The 24042-nt window shown below is 38.3% G+C and overlaps 1 protein-coding gene and 1 non-coding gene across 6 annotated transcripts; both read left to right on the top strand.

Moving 5' to 3' along the window:
• Positions 1-688: 688 nt before the first annotated feature.
• Positions 689-21147, top strand: NT5C1B (5'-nucleotidase, cytosolic IB). Of its 5 annotated transcripts, none has more exons than XM_068564230.1 (11): positions 689-721; positions 2495-2586; positions 2965-3097; positions 3708-3845; positions 5164-5396; positions 5433-5643; positions 5945-6112; positions 7248-7377; positions 9337-9459; positions 9866-10050; positions 20815-21147. In XM_068564230.1, the coding sequence occupies exons 1-11, from the start codon at positions 689-691 to the stop codon at positions 21145-21147; spliced, it is 1779 nt and encodes a 592-aa protein (XP_068420331.1). The 5 variants fall into 5 exon arrangements, with proteins under 5 accessions (XP_068420331.1, XP_068420330.1, XP_068420329.1 ...); XM_068564229.1 differs by having other exon boundaries at positions 2495-2587; positions 2915-3097; XM_068564228.1 differs by having other exon boundaries at positions 2495-2587; positions 2915-3097; positions 3708-3853; positions 5166-5396.
• Positions 6770-6876, top strand: LOC137778221 (U6 spliceosomal RNA). The gene has a single exon (XR_011076799.1). It is a non-coding gene; the product is annotated as a U6 spliceosomal RNA (small nuclear RNA).
• Positions 21148-24042: the final 2895 nt, after the last annotated feature.

Below are 24042 nucleotides of genomic sequence, written 5' to 3'. Positions count from 1 at the left end.
TTCTCTGTGTGTATACAAGAGGGACAAATTGTGTTTAAGAACGTTTAAAGATGGGGCAAACACCAGGAAAAACAGTGCAAGTATCATTCTGCCACACTATGTTTAGCCACATTAAGTGCTTTGACTTAATAAATGGAAATGGCCTTCCCATTGTGAAAGAAACACCAAACACTAAAGCTAAACTCAAGTCTAAACTCTGTGTCTAGAACAAGATCTCAGCTGTTAAAAAGTCTCCAGATTTTCAGAAAGTTCTCCAAAATCTGTCAGGATAAACAATAATAAATGCTCAGGTCCACAAATGAGTTTGCCATTCATTTTGGCAGTACCAGAAAATGTACAGCCACAAATGGAATTGATACAATGAGTAACTTACTAATGTTAAAGAGATTTAAAAAGAAGGAAGCAGTAATACTGATATTGCTACCTATTAAACATTTGAACATTGTTTAGACATTGATTCCTAAAAACCCAGACAATGGTTATGAGTGGATGCACTCAAATAATACTATTTCTTTTTATTTTTTAAGTCACATATTCAGAGCGTCAGTTAGTTACTGTGGAATCACATGTGATGTCATAAATTTGACATTCTAAATGCAAACCTAGACTGAGCAACAGAAACAACAGGAAATGGAGCTGGGGAGAGGAAAACCTGCATAACAACAAAAGAATTTCAATAGTTAAAGAAATGAGTCAAACATCTCTGAAACAGAAAAAGAAGGTCAGTGAATTGAATGTCCTAGAATCTTGCCAAAGAACTGAGGAAGTGTAGCTATCAGTCCATCATTTGCCTCTGGAAATGCTCTGCAGCAATCAAATTTCAGATGATGACCACACACAGAGACAAAAGGAGAAGTAAAGAACATGAAGAGTGGAGAAAAAGGAGATGAAATCATGTGGTGTAAGTCCATCCAATAAGTCAGCACTTATTGAGCAAATGCTCATATGTTAGTGGTAAGAGGCGAAAACACAGTTGCTATCTTTGAAGAATGCACAACCTAGTAGGAAAGAGAATACATAAACAAAGTACAATTCAGTACTCAGTAAAAGTATGTACAAAAGACACAGGCAACACAGAGGAATGTTTAATACTGGGAACTTCTCCCAGGTCGTGCTGAGCTTGGTTCTGAAGAACACTGAAGGGAAAAGGAGGTTATAAGATAAGAGGGTGGTATATAGACAAATACAAGTCATTTGGCAAAAACAGAACATAGAGATAGAGTGTAGGGTGGAGGGCACACAAGTTGGAGGTAGACAGGATACATCATGAGACTCCTGGTCTCTCTAACCAAGCGAATGAAGAGTGTAACCAGAAATGAAGCATAAGCAGATTTACATTTTATAAATATCACCCTAAATAAATGGGGTAGATGGATCTAGAAGTTGAGAGGATTTAAGGCCATGAAATCTGGTCAAAAGCTATATTCTAAGAATGCAGACCCATAACGATCTGAGGCCTGGAACAGGAATGGAGAAGAGGGACTAGATTTAAAATACCTTTTGGAGTAAGTGACAGGACTTCATGGTGATAGTGTTGAGGGGGTTGATGGAAAGATTTTAGGATTAGTTCTAGGATTATGCAGCTATGCCATTCTCTTCAGACATAGACTCAGTCATTCAACTAACATCAACGAGATTTTTCCTGGGTGCAAGGCACAGAGCCTAAAGAGATTAACAGACTGCCCCTGAGCACTCTGGTCTATGCTAGAAGTTGAGCTCCTTAAACAGATAAATAACACTAATCTTGATTGCATTACAGCTACTGAATTGGCAGGAAACAATAGAAACACTGTTCCAATACAACAGTATTTCCTGCAGTTAAAAATGAAAACAAATATTTGAATAGATGTCCATGAAATAAGCCATTTTCTTATGCTCCCCTACATGGTCTTCCCTATTAGTTTGTTAATACGAGACCTCTTTTCACTCTTGATGCTATGAATAGTTAGAGAATATGAATAGAAGACATGCCTGTTGACTGATCTGTACAGGATTAAAGTCCTTGATTTAAAAAAATCTATTATTGATGAGGCTCAGATCCACAGAAAATTGGTTTATGAATAAAACAAACAAGAGAAGTTTCAGTTCTACATGGCAAATGAAAAAGTTCCATAAGTAGCAACCTTCAGAGTAACAGAGAAAAAAAGCTGTTCTGTGTGAGTAGCTTCACATTTAAATCCAAGTCCTGCTGACCCCTGGGAAATTCTCCCACAGCATTTCCCATGTTACCATTTTGTAAATGATAAATGCTTCATGTCTCAAATCTATAAACCAACAAATTTCTATATTAAAAATCTGTTTGTATAGTTGTCTGATATGTGTTCTTTTTACTCATTCTTGTTAGAACAGAGGAAAAATAATATCTATAATTTATATTTTTGATAGTGCCAAAGAGACAAATTCTAACTTTCATTCATCCTTTGATTCCCCAAACCCAAGGTTTCTAATGCCCCGAGATGAAAAATTAATAAACATTCTTTGTTTCCATATTAAGAATGAGACTGGACCGAGGTACTCAAAAGACAGCCTAGAAGCAGACAAATCTAGAAAGGATTCTGAGAAATCAGGAGTTCGTCTGAGCACCCAGGTGAGCTGACCTCTTCAGAGTTGGTGAGAGAATTAAAGCGCCGACAGCATAATCAAAAAATATTAGCGGGCAGGGGAGTTTGGGGAGAAAAGACTGAGCTATCAAGGTTTGTATTAGGGGACACCTAACGTCCTCGTGGCGAGGTTAAGAAAATGCTAGAAGAAGCTGGCCCCTGCCTACCCCTCCAGCACACATCCCAATGTTCATGCAGAATAAATGGCGTAGAAACCTCTGCTCAGCCTGTGGGAGGAGACTGGCCTTTGTTCAAATCAGGGAGGGAAGGGGAGTCCGGCCATCGCATTGACCACCTTCTGCACCACCTTTCAGATGAGGCATGCAGTCATACCGCATCACTCGCTGATATGCTGCCCCACGCGGGGTCACTCGTCGTGTAGACGCTGCCTTTGTGCAGCTGAGGGAAAAGTGCTTCTTGGCCCCTGCCGCACGATACGTATTTATATTCACATGTGCCTGTTGTGGGAGCAGGGCTGGCAGATCGCCATGATCAGGGTGAGCAGAGACTAAACTACTGACTTTGGAGGGGAGCCAGAGGCAATCTGGGTGAGGGGAAGGATACGGGGATGGAAACTTCCACTTGCCTCTCCATGGTCTCCTCCATCCTGTTCCTCCCAAAGGCAGTGCTAGAGGGCGCTATTCCCTCTTCTGCAGCTGCCTGGGAGTCCCGCTACAGCCTCGTTGAGGTACCAGCGGCCTTCATCTTTGTAATTTGGTCAAAAATGTTGGGTATGTCTTCTCAGCATCTGCTAACAAGCTTATCCTTAAGGGCGGAAGTGGGGGAAAAGGGAGGAAAAATGCTCAACTCTACTAAGTTCCGCATAAGAGGAGTCACAGGTGAAAAACTATGAGATATCAGACTTGTTTCTTGGTTTTGGATGCTCTTCCAGGTAGATTCCCACTTTATTGCTCCTCACAGAAGTTAGGATTGGGCCAGAGATAGAATAATACACAAGGGCCAAGACTGAATTACACGTCCTAGAGGGCAGGGGCCTTCTCATTGATCACTGCTATATTTAGCTTGCCATGGCTGTTTCGTAAGCATTTGTGTGGGAGGACTCGGTAGTGGGGTATTACACTCCTGGGTCTCTTCTCTCCTTGGAAGGGATCACAAGAATTAACCTTGCCGAAGACAGACTCTCGAGGGTACCTAGTGAGAAATCAGTGGTCTCGAACTTCACGGAGCCCATCCACCAGAGCTCCATCAGTAGATGAGTCCAGAAGCAAGAACACAAGTCTTAAGGTAGAGATGGGAATGAAAGGGAGGAGTACATGCCAGAATAATAATAATAATAATAACATAGATTGATGCTTTCCATGTGCCAGGCCCTGTTCCATGTACTTTATATCTTTTAGCTAACTTAGCCCTCACAGACCCCCACCCCCATCAATCCCCAGAGTAAGAAAACCAAAACACAGAGTAACTTGCCTAAGATTTCACACTAGTAATGCTCGTAGAGCTAGATTAAAACCTAGGATCTCTAGGTCTATAAACTGCACATTGAATGATTAAACTCCATGGTTTCTCCTTCCTTCCTTCACACATTCAAAAACTATTCATTGAGTACCCAAGACTCAGAAGAGGGGGTGAAAATGTCAACAAAGCAGATAAATTGTTGAAGAGTATTAGGTTGTGTGACGCTTTGAGCCCTTAACTAGGCCTAGTCACATAAGAAGAAAAAGTTTGTTGTGAGAATTAGTTTTTGGACGCAGAGTGTGACACAGGCCCAGACACCGGGAGAACCAATCCATCTGTCTCTGTGAGGACTGGCTCAATAATCTAACCAAGAACATGCCCTTTGAAACACGTGAAATAATCACAAAAACTGGAATAACATATGGATGCTTAATAATCTATCTCATACCTTAGTGAAGGAGTCCTTTCTCTAGAATTACTAGAACCAGTTCCTATTTAGGAAGATGATTCTCTCCAACTGAGCTTCACTGGCACAAGAAGCTCTGAAGGTGATGGGGAGACACTTGATTCTCCAGCCTACTGACCTTCCCAGCACTCACTGCATTAATCACGGAGCAAATGTGGAGACAGATGCCCCTGAGGTGCTTTGCAGAGCCTTCTGGTGGGAACTTCTGGTCTAGCTGCTCATCAAGTTAACTGGAGGTCACAGATGGAGGCAGTGGCAAGCAAGGTCCCTTCCTCAAGCCCTCTGTCCTATCTGAAGGTCTCTGACTGAGCAGGTATATGTGAAGAAAGTGACAGAACTTTGCAAACTACGTGCCAGCTACCTAGGGGCAAGGAAAAGGACCTCTACCCTATCTACTCCAAAAGAAAAAAAAAAGTGCGAGGTGCTGATGGAACAACTGGGGGGAAATGAAAGCAGTCTGTCTCTGTGTCCATGTAACAGAAATGTCTAATACATGGAGCCTTGAAACGTCTGAGCCCCTTTAAGCCCTACTTAAAGGAGCTGAGATGAACCAGGATCCACCTAAGAGCTAGGAATGGAACACAGAGAAGGGGACAGCTCCTTGACTCCAGCTGGGCAGAGATGAGGACGGGGACCCTAGGCGGGCATCTAACTCAGAAGCCCACTTTCTTGCTCCAGCCCCCCAGTAGCTCCACGACCTCCCGGACTTCATCCACCTCCCCTAGCCATCAAGAGTCGCCAAAGCCGCTCTCAGCGCAACCCTCGCCACCCACACCAACCATTGCGCTCGACTCACGTTCTTCCACGACCCCGGAGGTCCAGCTCCAGACCGGGTCCCAGCGCAGCACCAAGATGGCTGAGAATTCCGACGCCTGGTCTCCTGGCCTGGGGCAGGAAATCCGAGAGTCCCGGTACCCACGAGAGTCGCGAGACTCGCGAGATTCCAGGGATACGCACCAGCGGGAATATCCGCGCACGCCCCCCACTGAATGGAAATCCTATGCCCAGCGCAGGGCTCTCTACCCGTCACAGCTGGATCAAGACTGTATGCCTGACCTGGTCAGGCAGCGAGAGGAAGAGGAGGACGAGGACGATGCCTACTGGGCATCCGTGAGAACACTGTACGAGAAGACACCGAGCTGCTCGCGCCCCAGGCCGGTGAGCAGGGCCCGCCTCCCCTGGTACCCGGGTTGCCGCTCCACGCAGCCCGGCGGCCGGACCTCTCTCAGCCTCCCTCCTCTCCATGGTATAGGGAAGTTCACCCCGCCCCCTGCTTCTCCTCCCTAAACCTACCCCTCTGCACAGCGGCCTCCAGGACCCAGCCCTTGGCTGTCTCCAGCACCCAGTCCTCCAAGCCGGGAACCAACTGTTTCCTTCCCACCCTGCCCTGGGATGAGGCCCATTCCTGATCCCTTCAGGTCTGTGTGATTCGTCCTCCTGTCGGTTCCCCTCTCTGCAGCCCAAACCCAAGCATGCCATCACCATCGCTGTGTCATCCCGCGCGCTCTTCAACATGGTGGACGGCAGGAAAATCTACAAGGAAGAGGGTCTGGAAAAGTACATGGAGTATCAGCTTTCCAATGAGAATGTCGTCCTGGCCCCAGGGCCGGCCTTCCGCTTTGTCAAGGTACTACTCTGCAAAGCTGTCTTTGGCCCTCCGGGACTCCGGATGGCAGGGAAGGACTCATGCTAATCCCTGGGATCCCATCCAGCTTTCCTTATAATTCCTAGTCCACACTTGTCATTCTTGCCTTTTTTAAGTCTACCCCAGGTCAGTTTATATTTTAACAGAAGCTTCCACACTGTTGAGGGAGGGACTGCAGCCCTAGATTTGGCATGTTGAACTTCCCTAAGTGGAGTCCAAATCCTGAGACCTGTAACAGAAACTTTCGTTCTCTCCATAGAAGGAGCAGTAACCAGAAGCAATAATGAGTTTACAATTCCAAGCAGTAGAAATAAAACACCCCATTCAAATGACATTAAATTCACTTTAGCTGCTCTTGCCCCAAACAGCATATTAAGAAAGTCAAGATGCTCTTGGCACTTAGGGGCATGACTTTAATAGAGAAAGTAAGGTTCTTGGAACTTACACTGAAATGTACAGCACTTATAGCTCTGACCCCATATATAACTTATACAAATATTACACAATAACATCATAACCAGGCAGAAACAAATGACACCTCCACGTGTTGTAAGTAGAAAGTAGTTATGAGGCATAGTGGAAGCATGAGAGGAAACCACAAACCTATTCTAGAGACTCATGTTTTAAAAAATATACAAAATGCTCACTTTGGCAGCACATGTGCTAAAATTGGAACAACACAGGGACCATTAGCATGGCCTCTGCACAAGGATAACATGAAAATTCTTGAAGCAGCCTATACTTTTCACAATAAAAAATAATCATCAGATGATCAAGAAAGGCAGGTTTTATGAATCAAAAACAAAAACAGACAAACCATAGAAGGGTTAGCCTGAGCCTATCTATGTACTTCACAGAAATAATTCTAGTAAACCAAATGTTGTAACAATTTTCAACAAACATTACCCATCTTTCAGTAAACATTAACTGAAGTCCTATGTATGCGAGGCTGAAAATACTGAAATGAATGGCATAACCCTGCCTTAAAGGAGCCACAGTCTCCCAGTGAAGAGTCTTCAGGGCTTGAATTGGACACCTATGGGATCCCTTCTCTCCAGACCCCCAATGCCCACTTTGCCTGGCCCTCTTTACACACATTTGTGTTTGTAACCTTCAGGCACTGCAGCATGTCAATGCTAGACTCCGTGAGCTGTATCCTGATGAACAGGACTTATTTGATATTGTTCTGATGACTAATAACCATGCCCAAGTGGGAGTGCGGCTTATAAACAGCGTCAATCACTATGGTAAGTAAAATAAATACCGTGTGGAAGAACAGCTCGCTGCTCTGGAAGAGAGAAGCCATGTTATTTTGCTCACTGTGGCCTAACTAATGCAGTGTCTGATAGTGACACCCCCTTCTGCGTGAGGAATGTTTATTTGCCTATGTCAGAACAAGAGAGGCCATGTTCATTTTTAACTTCAGCACAGAGTTGGGCCCAAAGCTCTGGACTTAACTTGTCAAGTGTGAATTTCAAAGTCTTAATCCCAGGTCCTGCAATATATTTCTCTGTTTTATGTTTTTCACTTCTGAACTTGACTTCAAGGAGCCGTCAACCCAGGGCTTTCTCTGTGCGATCAGACTTCTTGCTCACCACAGATGCATGTTAAAGGTTTAAAGGTTTTTACCTTTCCTTTCCACTCAACATCTGACTCTCCCCGGCTGCTCTCTCCACACATCAAATTCATACTCATGCCAGCAAAACTGTCTTTATTCCTTTACAGGGAAAATTGGTTTGACACTAGTCTCTTCATAGCATTTCCATTAGTGTGTTGGTGACTTTAAGGGGAGGTCCTCATTTTTCCTCTTATGAGTTTACCTGACTTCTTATGTGGGGACCTTTAGCCCACTTTCTAAGTGACATATCCAGTCTTAAGGGTATGTCAAGTCAAAATAAGGTTTAAATTTGGCATATTTAACTTCTAGGCTTAAATTAGGCATATTTACAAATAATCACTATCTATTACAAGTTACAAGTTTTATATTATATTATCCTAATTATAAGGCCAACATCTTACTGATACACAGTTGAAAATATGTTTACCTTTCAAAAACGCAGTCTTCATAGTATTATGCTATGAAGAGAGAGAATGTATATAAAAGCTTTAGCGGAGATGAGTGGTGTAATCACTCAATAAAGGACAGCTATTATTTTTACAAAACAGCCTTATTTGATTTAGTAGGTGATTTAAGTCTATCTGTCCCTCACCACACTAAGCCTATTGAGCTTAGTAGCATGAGGAATTCTAGTTATTTACATACTAATTCTGTTCATGAACAGATAAAGCCCAATCTTCTGCAGCCTTGCTCATGGAATAACAACTTTTCACCTGAAGAGTTAGTTATTTACCTTCTCTCGGTGCTGAAGGCAATTTGTATCTCCCTTTGCTATGGTCTTTTCTATATTATAATTATCTGTTTACATGCCTGGCTCCTTAGTGAATTGTGATCTCCTAAAGGAATCCTAGGTCAAAAGGTATGAGCTGCTTAAAAGCTATCGATACTTTTATCAATAAAAATCAAATTACTTTCTAGACAGCTTGTACCAATTTATACTTTCATCCATAGTGTATGTAAGTGCCTATTTTACAAACCTCTCACCAACATCTAGTGGGGTTTTTTAACTGTTGTTGATTTGAAAGGCATTTAATGGTATATTAATGTTAGTCTGCTAATGATTGCATTTAACATTTCAAGTCGAGAGAGACAATTTCAGACCTTTTGTTGTTGTTTTGGGGAAACAGTTTAAATGCTATCACTACTTGCTATTACTATTGTATTGTTACTAAAGAAATACTAAAATGGTACTTAAAAACAGAGCTACATCTTAACTGGCCCTCTCAACAAGTGAGGATGCTGTAGCTAAAGGAAAAGTGCACTGTTCTAGTCTAGACAAGAGTCAATGTGAAGCACTGGGCTTAGACAGTCTTTATGTCTCAGTTTCCTTTTCTGTAATGAGGATAATAATGCCTGCCGTAACAGCTGTGTGAGAGTAAACTGGCATGGCCTATCTGGATATACTTCATAAACTATCATGCACCATTATATAAAATAGCTGAGACATGTTTCAATATTGGTACTACAAAGGTAGTTCTAAAACTTCAGTAGGCACTCATTTATTCCTAAGGTAACTTTCACTTGCATTTCCAGTAAGTATACCGTCTTTAGTCTCTGACATAACAAAGTCTTTCTTGCCTGATAATAGGATTACTAATTGACCGCTTCTGTCTGACTGGTGGAAAAAGCCCCATTGGCTATTTGAAGGCATATCTTACCAACTTGTATCTTTCTGCGGATTCTGAAAAAGTACAAGAAGCAATACAAGAAGGTATTACTTGGTTTCCTCTCTCTAGTTAATAAAGAGGTCTGCACTAGTGTTTCATTCCATTGGCCTTCACGTATGATTATGTGGTTTACGTCGTTGTTGGGGTTTTCTGCTAAGGTGTTTCCACAAGTGGCAGCCCTTAAGTTTGTCTTTTAGAGCTTTCACCTTCATGGAGGTGGACATCTTCAGTGATTATCCTACACCCATTTTACATTTTCCCATCCCTTATAGAAACGGAGGCAGTACAAAGACAACTGTTTTGAGATGTGTGGTTGTGAAGAAGAGTTGTGTCGTCAGGTAATAGCGAGAGAGGAAATTCGAGGTCTGGGAAGAATTTTTTTTTTTTTTAAATAGACACTAAAACATATGGTCCTAAGAAGAGTATTAATTAATTCCAACGGTCTTCCAGGGATCGCCTCTGCAACAATGTTTGATGGAGCCAAAGACATGGCTTACTGTGACACACAGCTCCGTGTGGCCTTTGATGGGGATGCCGTCCTCTTTTCTGACGAGTCTGACCATATTACCAAGGAGCACGGGCTGGACAAATTCTTTCAACATGAAGCACTATTTGAGAATAAGCCTCTTGCTCAGGTAGGTTCAATGACCTCTAATTAATTTTGATCTACTTATTTTCCAACATACCAATATAAATATTTCTTCATTGTGATGACTTTTAAATTTTTTTAGGCAGGCCACTCCTCACTTCTTATCCTTCGTAGTTTTCTCCCCTTGTTTCATGAACTCCTTATTTTAAAGCATCTCCTGCCAACTTTTTTTTTAATTTTAGCATTCTTTTATCTATCCTTTTGGAAATGTTTCTATGATCTTCTCATGAGAAAAAGTTCATCGCCTCCAAATTATGAGTAACAGAGGTAATACGGCTTACCAACTAGCCATTTCTACATAATAGTTCTCAAAATAATAAGGTTATTTCCAATAGGTTAGTAAACATTTGTTGAACCTCTCTGTCCATACCCTTAAACTCCATAAAGGTAGCACTTAATTGAGAAAAATCTGCAAAACTGAGAGTTTAAACTAAATCAAATAATGAGCCCCAAGCAAGTACAAAGTATGAACAATTAAAATTTTAGGTTTTTTGGAATCAATCCATGAACCGAAGTGTTAAAAGTCATGGTCTGAAATGAACAAAACCTGCACTTCTGAACCAAAGGAGATTTGAACATCAAAGTATTCTCCAAAATGAATATGAAATAATGGATCATTCAGTTTTAATCTATGAATCTTACCTAGGCCTTTTTTTTAAATTGGCCTTTTTTTTCTCAGCTCTTCTTGAACTTAAGATCTTAAATATTGTTAGTTTTATTACATTTATAAAAGTAGGAAGAGACTAATTGAAAGATGAAAGTTTTACTAACTCACCTCACATTACAGCAAGTGATATTTAAATTCTGTGTGTTTTTGTGTGTGTATTTAACTTCACAGCCCCTTCCTAAATAGCTTCTTTAGAAGCCTTGAGCTCATGTCAAAAAGTTGTTCAGTGTTAACAAAGTTTACTATTGAGAGGAAAACCCTTGTTATATTTTACATAAGTCTGCTTTGCTGAAATTTAGAGCCCATTGTACATTAGCCTTTAAGCATTATTAAAATGTTCAAGATCTCTAAAAAAGAGCACTTAAAAAGAAAAAAAAACTTCAAAACAAGAATTATTTCAAGATAATCTTAAAATACCATTTTTTTCATCTCAGGGAAAGAATCCAAATTTCTTTTAGATTCTGTACTTATCAGTTCTTTTCTCCATATTTTAAATCATTTTTCCCATTAAACAACTGAAATTGTGAAGTTCAACACTAGTTATTGCAGGAATACCCAATGAATTTTTACTAAGCATACTTGTTTTCATAATGTGGTCCTTCTGACAGTGGAAAAATATGGTATTTTTCACATAGAAAGGGTAGCTTTCCTATAAAGACCAGGCTTTGCCAGATGTTTCCACTGATGAGAAGGAAGTTATGAGATATGATTCCTAACCAAGGCTTTCAATTATGTTGGTCATGGGGCTTATGGTTTCATCATGACAATATCCCAACTGTCTCCAATGGAGGAGATCTGAGAGTCACCAGCAAATGGGACAGCTGGACGGGATTAATTTAGCCACTCTCATTGTAGCTTATAAAGCCTCCAATGTGGTACCATGACAAGTAATGGATGTCTCCTGATTTGATCTCTCTCATTTCACCATTCTGGGATAGTGATCTCCGTGTGTGTGTGTGTGTGTGTGTGTGTGTGTGTTTTAATCAGAATTGTTGAGGTATACTTTATATGTAGTATAATTCATCATTTTTAGTGCACAGTTCTGAGAGTTTTGACAAACATACATGTACAGTCGTGAAACCACGATCAAACTCAAAATACTCACAGAATTCCCTTGTGCTTCTTTGTAGTCATCCTAGCCCCCTATCCTCAGGATCTGTCAAACACTAATCTGATTTCTGTCCCTATAGTTTTGCCTTTTCCAGGTGTCATATAAATGGAACCCCATAGGATGCAATCTTTTGAGTCTGACTTATTTTACTTAGAATGATGCATTTGAGAGATTCATCTGTGTCATTCCCTGTATCAGTAGTGCATTCCTTTTTACTGCTGAGTAGTAGTCTGTTCTATGGATGTACCACATTATTTTATACATTTACCTATTGGAGGATATTTAGGTCATTTCCAGTTTTTGGCATTTATAAATAAAACTACTTTAAGCATTTGCATACAGGGTTCTGTGTAAACACAAAAATCTCATTTCTCATGGGTAAATACCTCGGAGTAGGATTGCTAGGTCACAGGATAAGTATACGTTTAACTTTATAGATAGTGCCAAACTATTTCCCAAAGTGGTCACACCACTTTGCATTTCCAATGAAAGATTTTTTGCTCTGCATCCTTGCCAGTATTTGGTAATGTCAGTTGTTTTTCATTTGTTTGTTTGTTTTAAGCTGTTCTGGTGGTTACATAATTGTATCTCATTGTGGTTTTAATTTGCATTACCCTAATGACAGATGATATTGAACACTTTATCAAGTGCTTATTTGCCATCATATGTATTTTTTGGCAAAAATATCTGTTCAAATCTCTTGCTCATGTGAATTGGGTTGTTTTTTATTTCATTATTGAGATTTGAAAGTTCTTTGTATTACAATTCTGGATACAAGTCCTTTATCATATATTTGTTTTCCAAATATTTTCTCTCAGTCTGTCCTTGTCTTTTCACTCTTTTAATATTTTTCAGTGTCCTTCAATGAGCAGAAACTTATAATTTTAATGCAATTCAATTTATCTATTTGTTCTTTCATGAATTGTGCTTGTTATGTCATATCTAAGAAATCTTTGCGAACCCAAGGCAAAAATTTCCTCCTATGTTTCTGAATCGAAGTTTTTAGAATTTTATGGGGTTTTTTTTTTTTTAGAATTATTACCTGTTTGAGTTGATGCATTTGTGCAAAGTATTAAGGTTCATTTTTACTACTTATGGATATATCTTAATTGTTTCAGCACTATTTGTGGAAAAGACTGGCTTTCTTTTCCTTTAATATAGGTATCTATCCTTTTGCCAATATCACACTGTCTTGATTATCATAGTTTTATAGTCAGACTTGAGATCTGGTGGCAGGAGTCCTCCAAATTTGTTATTTTTCAAAACTCTTTTGACATTCTGATTCCTTTGCATTTGCATATAAATTTAAAACTTAGCTTGTCCATTTCTGGAAAAAAATCCTGCTGAAATTTTTAGTGTGATTATGTTGAATTTATAGCTTAATCTTGGGAGAATAGATATTTTAACAATATCAAGTTTTTCAGCCTATGGACATAGTATATCTCTCCATTTATTTAGGTTATATTTAATTTCTTTCATCAGTGTTTTGTAGGTTTCAGCATATAGCTATCACACAAAGTTTATTAGATTCATACCTAAGTATTTAATAACTTTTGATGCTATTATAAATGATACTTTAAAATTTTTAATTTCTAATTTGTTTATTGCAAATACACAGAACCACAATTTATTTTTGTATATTGACTTTGTATCCTGCAACTTTGTTAAAATTACTTGTTAGTCATAATAACATTTTTGTAGATGATTTAAGGTTTTCTACATAGACAGTGTGGACTGTGAATAAAAACTTGTTTCCATTCTGTATGTCCTTTATCTTTCCTGCTTTATTACCCTTGCTGGTACATTCAGTACAATGTTCAATAAGCATTATGAGAGTGGACTTCCTTGCCTTATTCCGTGATCTTAGAGGGAGATCATTCAGTCTTTGACTCTTAAGTATATTATCTACAGGTTTTTTGCAAGATGTCCTTTGTCAGGTTAAGGGAGTTACCTTCTATTCCTGTTTTGTTTTAGAGTTTTATAATAAATCCATGTTGAATTTTGTCATATGTCTTTCCTGTATCTATTGAGAAAAACATGTGGCTTCTCTAGTCTGTTGAAATATAAATTATATTGATGAATTGCATTGCTGGTATAAATTCAACTTGGTTATGTTGTATTATCCTTTTTATATATTGCTGGATCCAATCTGTTAAAATTTAGTTGAAAAAAATTTTTTTGCCATTATGTTCTTGAGTGTTCTTTTTTTGTAATATCTTATAGAGTAATGCTGACCTTATAAAATGAGGTGTGTAGTATTTTCTCCCTGTCTATTTTCTGGAAGACTTTGTGTAGAGTTGGTATTATTTCTTCTTTAAATATATGGTAGAATTCTCCAGAGAAGCCATCTGGGCTTGGACTTTTCTATTTAGAATGCTTTTAACTAAGAGTTCAATTATTTTTGATAGATACAGAACTACTATGCAGATTTTCTCTTTCTTCTCTTTCCTCTTCTGGCAGTTTATGAGTTTGTGTCTTTCAAGGAATCTGTCCATTTCAGTTAAGTCACTGAATTAACGAGCATAAATATTTTATCATATTTTACTATTATGATTTTACTATTTTTAGGAACTTTAGTGATGTATCCCTTTTCATTCCTGTTATTAGTAATATTTGCCTTCTCTCTTTTCTTCCCCCCTTGTGGTCAATCATGCTAGGCTTTAACAATTTTATTTATCTTTTTAACAACCAGCTCTTCCTAAGTTTTTAAAGGTGATTTGAGGCTTCTTTTCTATAATAAACATTTAACACTGTAAAATTTCCTCTAAATGCTACTATAATTGCATCCTATAAATTTAGATAGGTGGTTTGTAATTTTTATTCAATTCAAAGTACTTTTTAATTCCCTGTAACTTTATCTATGAGTTATGAGTTATTTATAAGTGGGTTATTTAATTGTGAAATTAAATTTGGAATTTTGGATACCTTTCTGTTATTAATTCCAAGTAGAATTCTGTTGTAGTCAGATAATATGTTTTCTATGATTTCAACTGTTGAAATTTGTTGAGGATTATTTTATACCCAGAATAAATGGTCTATCTTGGTAAATGTTTCTTGTCTACTTGAAAAGAATGTTTATCCTGCTGTTTTGGGGTTGAATATTCAATAAATGTCAATTAGATTAGGTAAGTTAATAGTATATTATTCAGGTCATATTGCCTAGGTGTTTAATATTGTCAGTGATTTTCTTTCTATTTCTTCTATCCACTATTGAGGAGGCAGCATTGAAGACTTCAAGTATAATTGAGGATTAATCTGTTACTCCTTTCAATTATATAATTTTTGCGTCATGTATTTCTAATTTCTGTTGTTTGGTGCCCAAATATTTAAGATTATTATATCTTCTTGGCAAATTAATACCTTTTCATTATGCCGTGCCCCTCTCTCTGATATTCATACAGCCATTCTAGCTTTTTTTTCTTTTTTGGACTGATGTTTGTATGGTACAACTTTTCTATGTTTTTACTTTTAACCGTTTATGTTTTTACATATAAAATATCTCCATATTTAAATTGGTTTTCTTGTAGATATTACATAGTTTCTGTTGTTTTTCTGTACAATCTGACAATCCCTGTGTTTTAATTGCTGTTTTTAGATCTTATTTATTTATTTATTTATTTATTTATTTATTTGCAAGTTGACTAAGTTTTATTATAATCAAATTCTTTCTTTACAATTGGTTTACTCTTTTAATTAATTTTTATTGGAGTATAGTTGCTTTACAATGTTGTGTTACCTTCTACTGCACAGCAAAATGAATCAGCCATACATACATATATCCCCTCCATTTAGGACACTACAGTGCATTAAGTAGAGTTCCCTGTGCTATCCAGTATGTTCCCATCAGTTGTCTATTTTATATATAGTATAGATCATTTATCTTTAATGTGATTATTACTTTGGTTGGATTAAAATCTACCATCTTCTTTTTCTATTTGTTTCATCTTTAATTAACTTTAGTTTCTTTTTCCTTTTATCATTTTTGCTTTTGAATTTATTGTGTAGATTGTATGCTTTTAGGATTCCATTTTATCTCTACTATTGATTTATTACTCATTTTAGATTTTACAGTGGTTACCATAGGATTTACAATATACAACATTAATTAATCACAGTCTACTTTCAAACAATATTATGCCACATCATGTACAGTGTAAGAACCTTACAACAGTATACTCTCAATTCCTCCCTCCCATGTTTTGTGATATTGGCATACATTTTACTTTCACCTATACTATAAACTCATAATACCTTGCTACTATTGTTTATTTGGGTAGTCAATTATCTTTAAAGTGAATAAGGAAAAAACAAAAATATGTCTTTTGCATTCATCTTCATTTTAACCATTCCAAGAATCTTCATTTCTTTGTGTAGATCTAGGTTTCTCCCTGGTATCTTATTCCTTGTGACAGAAGACCATCTTTTTACATTTCATATAGAATCGATATGCTGTTACCAAAGGCTCTTAGTTTTTTGTTTTTTTTTTTTTTGCCTGAAAAACTCTTTACTCTCCTTCTTTTTTGAAAAATATTTTATTTTGACTGGCTATAGCTTTCTGCATTTACCCTATTTTTATTTCAGCACTTTAAAGCTACCCATTCATTGTCTTCCGACTTGCATAAATCCTGAAAACAAATTGTTTGAGATTCTTATCTTTGGTCCTTTGTAAGTAATGTGTCTATTTTTCTCTGGCTGCCTTCAAGATTTTCTATATTTCTTTGTGTTTCAGCAGTTTGAATATGGTGTGTGTATATGTATTCCACAGTATTTCAATGCCCTGTTCTTTTTTTCCCCACTATTTTTTCCCTTTATTTTCAGCTTGAGTAATTTCTACTGACCTATCTTCAAGTTCACTGATTCTTTTCTCAGCTGTGTTGGCTCTATTAATGAACCCATTAGAAGCATTCTTCATTTCTGTACCACAATTTTTATTTCTAACATTTCCATTCAACCCTTATCTTTTCCATCTCTTTGTTGAAATTACTAGTCTACTCATGTATGTCATCCACCTTTTAATAGAGTTGTTAAGATATTAATCAGAGTTATTTTCAATTTCCTCTCTTACATTTATGACATCTAGATCATCACTGAGTCTTCTGTTAATTACTTTCTCTTGAAAGTTAATTGCTCTTTTAATTTATTTTTATTGTAGTCTCATAAATCTTTGATTAATTTCTAATCATAGTTTGTAGAGAGTATAGGCTCTGGTTAATAGTATTTTTGCCTGGTAATAGGCATGGCTCCTCTTCCGCTAGCAATTAGTGTGATTGATTGAATCACCAAATCAGGCATTCAACTAGGTAAGCATTTTGTTGCTGCTATTGTTACCTTCATTTCATCACAGGCTTCACATTCCTCTGGTAGGGTACTGAAGGGTTTTTCATAACATTCCTTTTCCATTTTCAGCTGTAGGCCTTCTCTTTGTGTCCATGCCTCATGGGTGGCCTCCACATTGTTACCCTTCTCCCAACTGTTATTGTTTGTCTCTGCCAGCTCAGGTGGTGATGTGAGAGGAAGAGACATTCTCTGTTGTCCCAGATTAGTCTAAATCTAAGTGTGTACCCCCCTAGGTTTTAGGGATGAAGTTATATCATTGATCTCACCTTTCTCCCAGTGATAGGGGTGGTATCTAATGGTCTGGGTCTCCTGCCCCTCTCCCAAGGGTGGAGGATTTTTCCTTCCCCTTCCCCCTTAGCAGTAGATCTTTACCTGTTCCCTGGGGGTAACAGTGTTTGAAGCCGTTCTTCCAACAGTTTAATACTTTTGTCCCCTAGGAAGTATGGGACAGGGTAGATCTTTAGTCTTTTCTCACAGTGGCAGCTGCTCCTCTCCTCCACGTCTGCATCACCAAGGACTGTATTCTTTCATTTTCCACCCTATCTGCAGTCCTTCTCATAAGAAACTAGTGAAATCCATAGGGAAAAAATAAGCCTGGAAAACAGTGTGCATTTCTTGTGTCTGTGGCTTCCAGGGCTTCTATGTTCTCTCCTTAGCCCATACTTGTCCTTTTCCAATTTGTTTTTAAAAATTACCTGAATTTTTCATACCTGCTTCTATGGCATCTGGTATATCTTCCTTTAGTGCTCTGCCAAAGATGTGCCAGTTCTTGAATTCCATCTGTCCTTGAAGATTTTTCCGTAATTTTTTCCCTTAGGTTTCATGTTAGTTAGTTGCCCTGCTACCTCAGCTCTTTCATGGGCTCAAGAAAAATTATGATGTTTCAGATTATCTGGCTTTTTCTTGTTGTTAGGATAGGAGTAACAGTCTTTCCAGCTTTCTATATCCAAGGCAATCCAAATGTTCTAAATCATAGAACTCCTCAAAAAGGTATTTTCAAGTAACTTTCCTTCATGTTTCTATATTTTTTCTTGATAAATTACATACTTACACTACTGTACAAATATATAAACTGTTAAACATACCCCAAAATAGAAGAAAGAAAGAATGATATGGGTACCTGGTTTGAACATGGCAATATAAACTGACCAAGCCCTATTTATTCTCTTTGAAAATTACTCAAAAGCATCAGGGAGAGCCGTGTTCCTCTGTGTTTCAAAATCAAACTGTGAGCAGGGCAGCTTCTGCCAACAGTCACTACCCCACACTTTGTTTCTGTGGCCAAAAAAATAATAACAATAATATAATATGTTATAGTTTTTTTACCCATGTGACTTTTTGTTTTTTTCTAATATGTGCAGCCTTAGACAAAGCAACATTAAACAAGTGATCACATAGATAAGCCATGTTTGTGGAAAATGGTTTCCATGACAGCAGAGAAGAAAGGAGCTTCTGAATTGTGAAAACAAGTCAATATTAAAATACTATCCATGACCTTTCCCCAGAATCTCTCTAATTTTTCCCAGGAAAACTAATCTTCTTCAGAGATAAGTAATAAAAAGAGAACTAGCACAGAACATATGCAAAGATACTATGAGAAAAAGGCAGACACAGAAGAGCAAAATCTAATAACAGACGAAGAACTCTCACTAGAAACAGTTGCCAAAGTATAGGTAAAAACTGTGACTAATCATTTACTTAAAAGAAAGTTGGGTCATACAGTGGAAATCCCCAAAATCAGGGAAGAGATGATAAAATGTTAAATGGTAGAACTCTGGAAATGAGCAAATAGAAAAACAATATTTTAGAGAGAAAAATGACAGAAATAGGTCATAGGTAAAGAAAATCCAACATATGCAAAATTAGAATACCTGAAGAAAACACTGAAATTATGTTATGGGGGGAGGAGGATAGGGTTGTGTGTGGTAAATATAAAGATGCAAACTTATATCAAAATATAAGGCAAGAAAACATCCTGAATTATCAGAATATTTTAATGGATACATTAAACTATTAAAGGTTAAAAACTAAAGGCCACATTATACTATAGGGAAATAGAAGAGAATGATCATCACTGAGACATGCCCTAGTAATATTATTTGACTTCAAAAATAAAGAAATAATTCTTTGGGCACCCTGCACACACAGGTGGGGAAAAGAAAATCAAGCTGTCCTGAGTCTTCTCCACAGCAGCACTCAGTAGCAAAACACAGTGCAGCCCTACTTATAAGATCATGTGGAGAGGAAATATAAATCACAGATTCTATATCCAGTCAAAAGCTCATTCAAGTAAAAAGGAAACAGATCAACAGTTAAGAACATAGTATATTCTCAGGGATTATTATTTCCATAAGATATTCTTGAGAAAACTAATACAAGAGGACACATTTTGGCCAATATGTAGGTGACTACAAACACACAAAGGCACAAGTGGGCATAGAATATATTTAACCATAGATCTAAAACTAAAACAACTGCAGGGATTAGAGTGACAGAAGAGAACGCACATATTATATGCCCTAACAATGTAGAAATTATTTAACTATTAAAAACTGGAAAAATATGGAGGAAAAAGTTATAAGGAAGAGTAGGTGTACTGATATCTTCAGTTACAATAGCTGATCAAAGGATAAAATGTAAAGCTGAGAGATAGAAATATAAGAATCTTTAATAATTCAAATGCAAACACTGAGAAAGATGAAACAGTTAAAATCAAATGATTGAAGAAAAAATAGAGGATAAGAGAAAGGTGAAGAAGTACCCTAATTTCATTATTTTTCATTGTAAAAAATAATAGATCCTGGATTTAAAAAATTAGAGGACTGAGGGTACTATAAAAAGTTATAAAGGTAACCAATAGAAGGAACTAATACAAACCTTCCTAAATGTTAGAAGAAACACACATACACACACATGTTCAAATAAAAAAGACACTCAGTGAACAATCTTTTGAAATCTTTAAACACGAAAAATGAAATACAAATTGTAATACAGAACCATTATCACATATATTTGTGATATCGATAAATAGAAATGGCCTAAAACTCAGCTTTTGTGTTAAAAATTAAGACTTTCAGATTGTATCACTTAGCAAAATCTAATTCTATGTTCTATACTAGAGGTACAGCTAAAACTAAGTGTTCAGAAAGGTTGAAGATAAAAGTGTGAAGATATATAAAGTAATTGTAAATATAGAGAAGACTGGATTCAAGCCAAGAAGGAATTGAACAAGATAAAAAAGTACACTTTATAATGTTAAAATGTGCAGTTCACAAAAAGTAAATCAAAAGAGTAGTGCTTTTGCTGATTAACTGAGCTTTCAGAGTATCCCATTTTGCCATGGTTAGTTTACGTCTGTTGCCCTGGTTCAACTTTTATGGAAGCTCCTTTCACTCTTAAAATATCTGTGTTTAGATGATAAATTATATGGCCATCCTATGTTTTACTCTAGGAATGCAAGGATGGCTCCATACAAGGAAATATAATCACATAAATGCAAGGAGTTTCAGCATTGCATCACTGGTCTATACTGCATGTTTCATGCAGTATTGTAAGTTCTTATAAACATCTGCTTTTTTAGCGTTCACTTCCTTTGGCTCACTGGATGACAGCTGTGACATATGTTCCTTTTACAGGGTCCCTTGAAAGGCTTTCTGGAAGATTTAGGCAGACTGCAAAAGAAGTTTTATGCCAAAGACGAACGGTTATGTTGCCCTATCAGGACCTACCTGGTTACAGCTAGGAGTGCAGCCAGTTCAGGCGCCCGCGTGCTGAAAACCCTTCGCCGCTGGGGTCTAGAGATAGACGAAGCTCTTTTCCTTGCTGGAGCCCCCAAAGGTCCCATCTTGGTGAAGATAAGGCCCCACATCTTCTTTGATGACCACATGTTCCACATTGAAGGGGCACAGAAATTTGGCACCATCACAGCTCATGTACCTTATGGAATTAATCAAAAAGAGAACAATTAGGGATGGGAAGGGGAAATAAAGCAGTGAGTCTGGTATTACAGAAGCCACATCTTGTGGATCTCTAGGGCAATTAGAGTAGATTAGACCTCAGAACTTTGTTCATTTGGAAAGGTTTTCTCTTGAGTTTTTTAAAACATTTTGAACTCTCAAGTTACCTTCAAGCTACTTCTCTTGGAGCTGTCAATGCTGTTTATGAGATTGCAACTACCTCTGTGTGTAAGTCATAATGATGACTCTTTAGAATAAGTTTAGAACTTGAATCCTTGAATGCTTAAAGGACTATGTCAGAAGCTTACTTAGTTTTACAAAGCATTGCTCATTTATGGATGTTGGTAGCTAGAATGAATCATTACCCATCATCATTATAGAATAGTGGGTCTTCACAAGTGAAAAGAGAAGGGTTAAGTACACTCTTGAAAACTGGAGCTTTTTAGTCTGTTGCCTCTGTGAACAGCCTTTTAATCAATGCAAAAATGAAAATACCACTCTACCTGCATGAGTATACCAATTTTGACATTGCTTATTCAGAAATAAAGCAGTTATTCGTACAGGTTATTTTCATCTAAAATGAGCTCCAGACAGAACCTCCTGGAAGGGTTCTTTGAAGCTTATATCCTGGGTTCATTGCCTCTGGACTACAAGGCTTCATATTTGAAGTCTCTGGCTTTGGGCCCAGCAGGTAGGTCCAATGTTTATATGGGGAAAAAAAGCCTTGGCTACCACTTCAAAATGTGACATGAAGTAAGTGTAGTATCCTAGCCTTCATTGTTATCATTCTGTTGTGATTTTTGTTTTGTTTTCAAAAAAAACATTGATTGGTTATTAACCATAATCTACTACATTAGGAACAACAAGCTGGTTATTTTCAGATGTTACCTCATTTTCTCATCAAACCAAACTTTCGTGACATAATATCAATATTATTACCTTCCTTTTTTTAATCAATGAAGAACCTAAAATTCAAAAAGATTAAGTAGCTTGTCCAAGAATGTGCAGGTAATAAATGGTAGGACTAAGATTCAAGTTTAGATCTCACTTCAAAAGCTATATGCTGTCTATCTTCTCTTCCTCACACCCTCTCTTGCTCCTTCTAGCCCCATCTCCATCTCTACCCCACCCACATATACATATTCCACCCCAGTTCTAGTTAAAGCATACCACTGCTGACACACATCTTTTGATCTGCTTCCTAATTTGATGTAAGGCAGTCCAAAATATATCAGTCATGACACTTACTGAGTACCTACTGTTTTCTACGCATTCCCCAAGATAAAGGCCACATGAGAGACTCGGACATAATCCCATCCTTTAACAATCCCTTAGAAGAAGTCAAATGTGCAAGCTCAAATAGCCAACACGAGAGGGCTGTTTGTCCTCAGTGCCAAGTGAGGGTCACACACAAGGCTGAAGCAGAAATCTTTTTGGGCTGGAAGTGGTCAGGAAATGTAGAGAACGGAGGTGGGCTTTGTAGGACAGGAAAGATGTGGATGGACAGAAAGGAAGAGAGAGGAAACGTGCTCCCGGCTCAGTGAGTGTGAGAGGCAGCTTCAAGTTACAGATAGGATGGAATAAAGGCCCACCCCCTCATGATTTCTGTTCCTGGTGCCTTGCCTAATCCTCAGGGACAGTGCTCGTCCCACCTCTGAGCTCCATTCTCAGCACTCATAAGAAACCACCTTCTGGCATTCTACCCCTTGGCTCTTTGTACTATGCCTTTTTGTTGCATGTTATATCCTTCCCAAATACAAGGGAGTGGAGGAGAGTTTATCAAAATCATCTAGGGAGTTTATTTCAAACTACAGAAGTTGTGTGTCTCTTCTCTTGTCCTGAAGATTCTAGAATGGGGGCTGGGGCAGGAGAGGTCTCTGGACCAGACAGTAAGCACCCTGAGGGCAGAAATGGTGCCCTATTTCTTCGTGACTCTCACAGGGCACAGGGCCTGGCATATACTGGATGGGTGAGTAGATGAACGTATGACGACTTAAGAGTAGCTTGGTCTAAAGTTTGAAGTTTGCAGCTTGAAGATGGATCCCTGTGGCAATAACCCCTGACATTTCTGAAGCATTTTACAGTGTAAAAAGCACTTTCCCTTCCTTGTTACATTTAATATTCTCCGGGAGGGAATGGGGAAGACACTTGTGAATGAGCCTGCTCAGAAGTCTATGTGTACAGTAAGTGCACGCTTTTCCCAGTGTATCTCTACCACTGTCAAATAAGACCGTTTGAGAATGCCTGTTTATATATGGGTCAAGGCCACAGTGGCCTAACATTCTCAAACCGGGGTCCCCAGATCACCTGCATCAGAATCACCTGGGAACTTGTTAGAAATGCACATTCTCAGGTTCCATTTTGGACTCTAATGAACTTGAAACTGGGCCCTGAAATTTCTGTTTTTACAGGTCCTGCAGCTGATTCCAATGCAACGCTAAAGTCTGAGAACCACTGGCCCATTCTATTTCTAACTGATTCATGTTGCTAAGTTCTTAGCGTCAGCTGTGGGAAAAAAGAGCCTCTCCTCAGACTTCAGTTCGGCAGGGACCATTGTCCAGAGGATGAAGGTAAACTGAACTGAGGGTTAACAAGTCCCAGGCGCCCTTAACGGAAAACACACTAAGCCAGCCCCAAAGTGTGGGATTTGTAAAGCATCCTATAAAGAGACTTGTAAATTCAAAGTAGTCATTAGGCATTTCCACGGGGAAGGCCACCACCACTCTGGGATTTCCATGGGTAGGGACCTCAGGAGCCTGAAAACCCGGGGCCGTGCTCACCCTTCTCTCAGGCTGGGAGCCGGCTCCGCCGACGAGCCACGCAGAGCGCTGTCCTCTACTAACCAATCAGGTGCCCTCGGAAGGGGGACTACAAGTCCCAGCATGCCCCACGCCGCCGACAGGGGAC

This window comes from Eschrichtius robustus, chromosome 15 (assembly GCF_028021215.1).
Source record: "Eschrichtius robustus isolate mEscRob2 chromosome 15, mEscRob2.pri, whole genome shotgun sequence".
Lineage (NCBI taxonomy): Eukaryota > Metazoa > Chordata > Mammalia > Artiodactyla > Eschrichtiidae > Eschrichtius > Eschrichtius robustus.
Note: the sequence above shows the minus strand (reverse complement) of the source record. Positions and strands in the feature narration are given on the sequence as shown.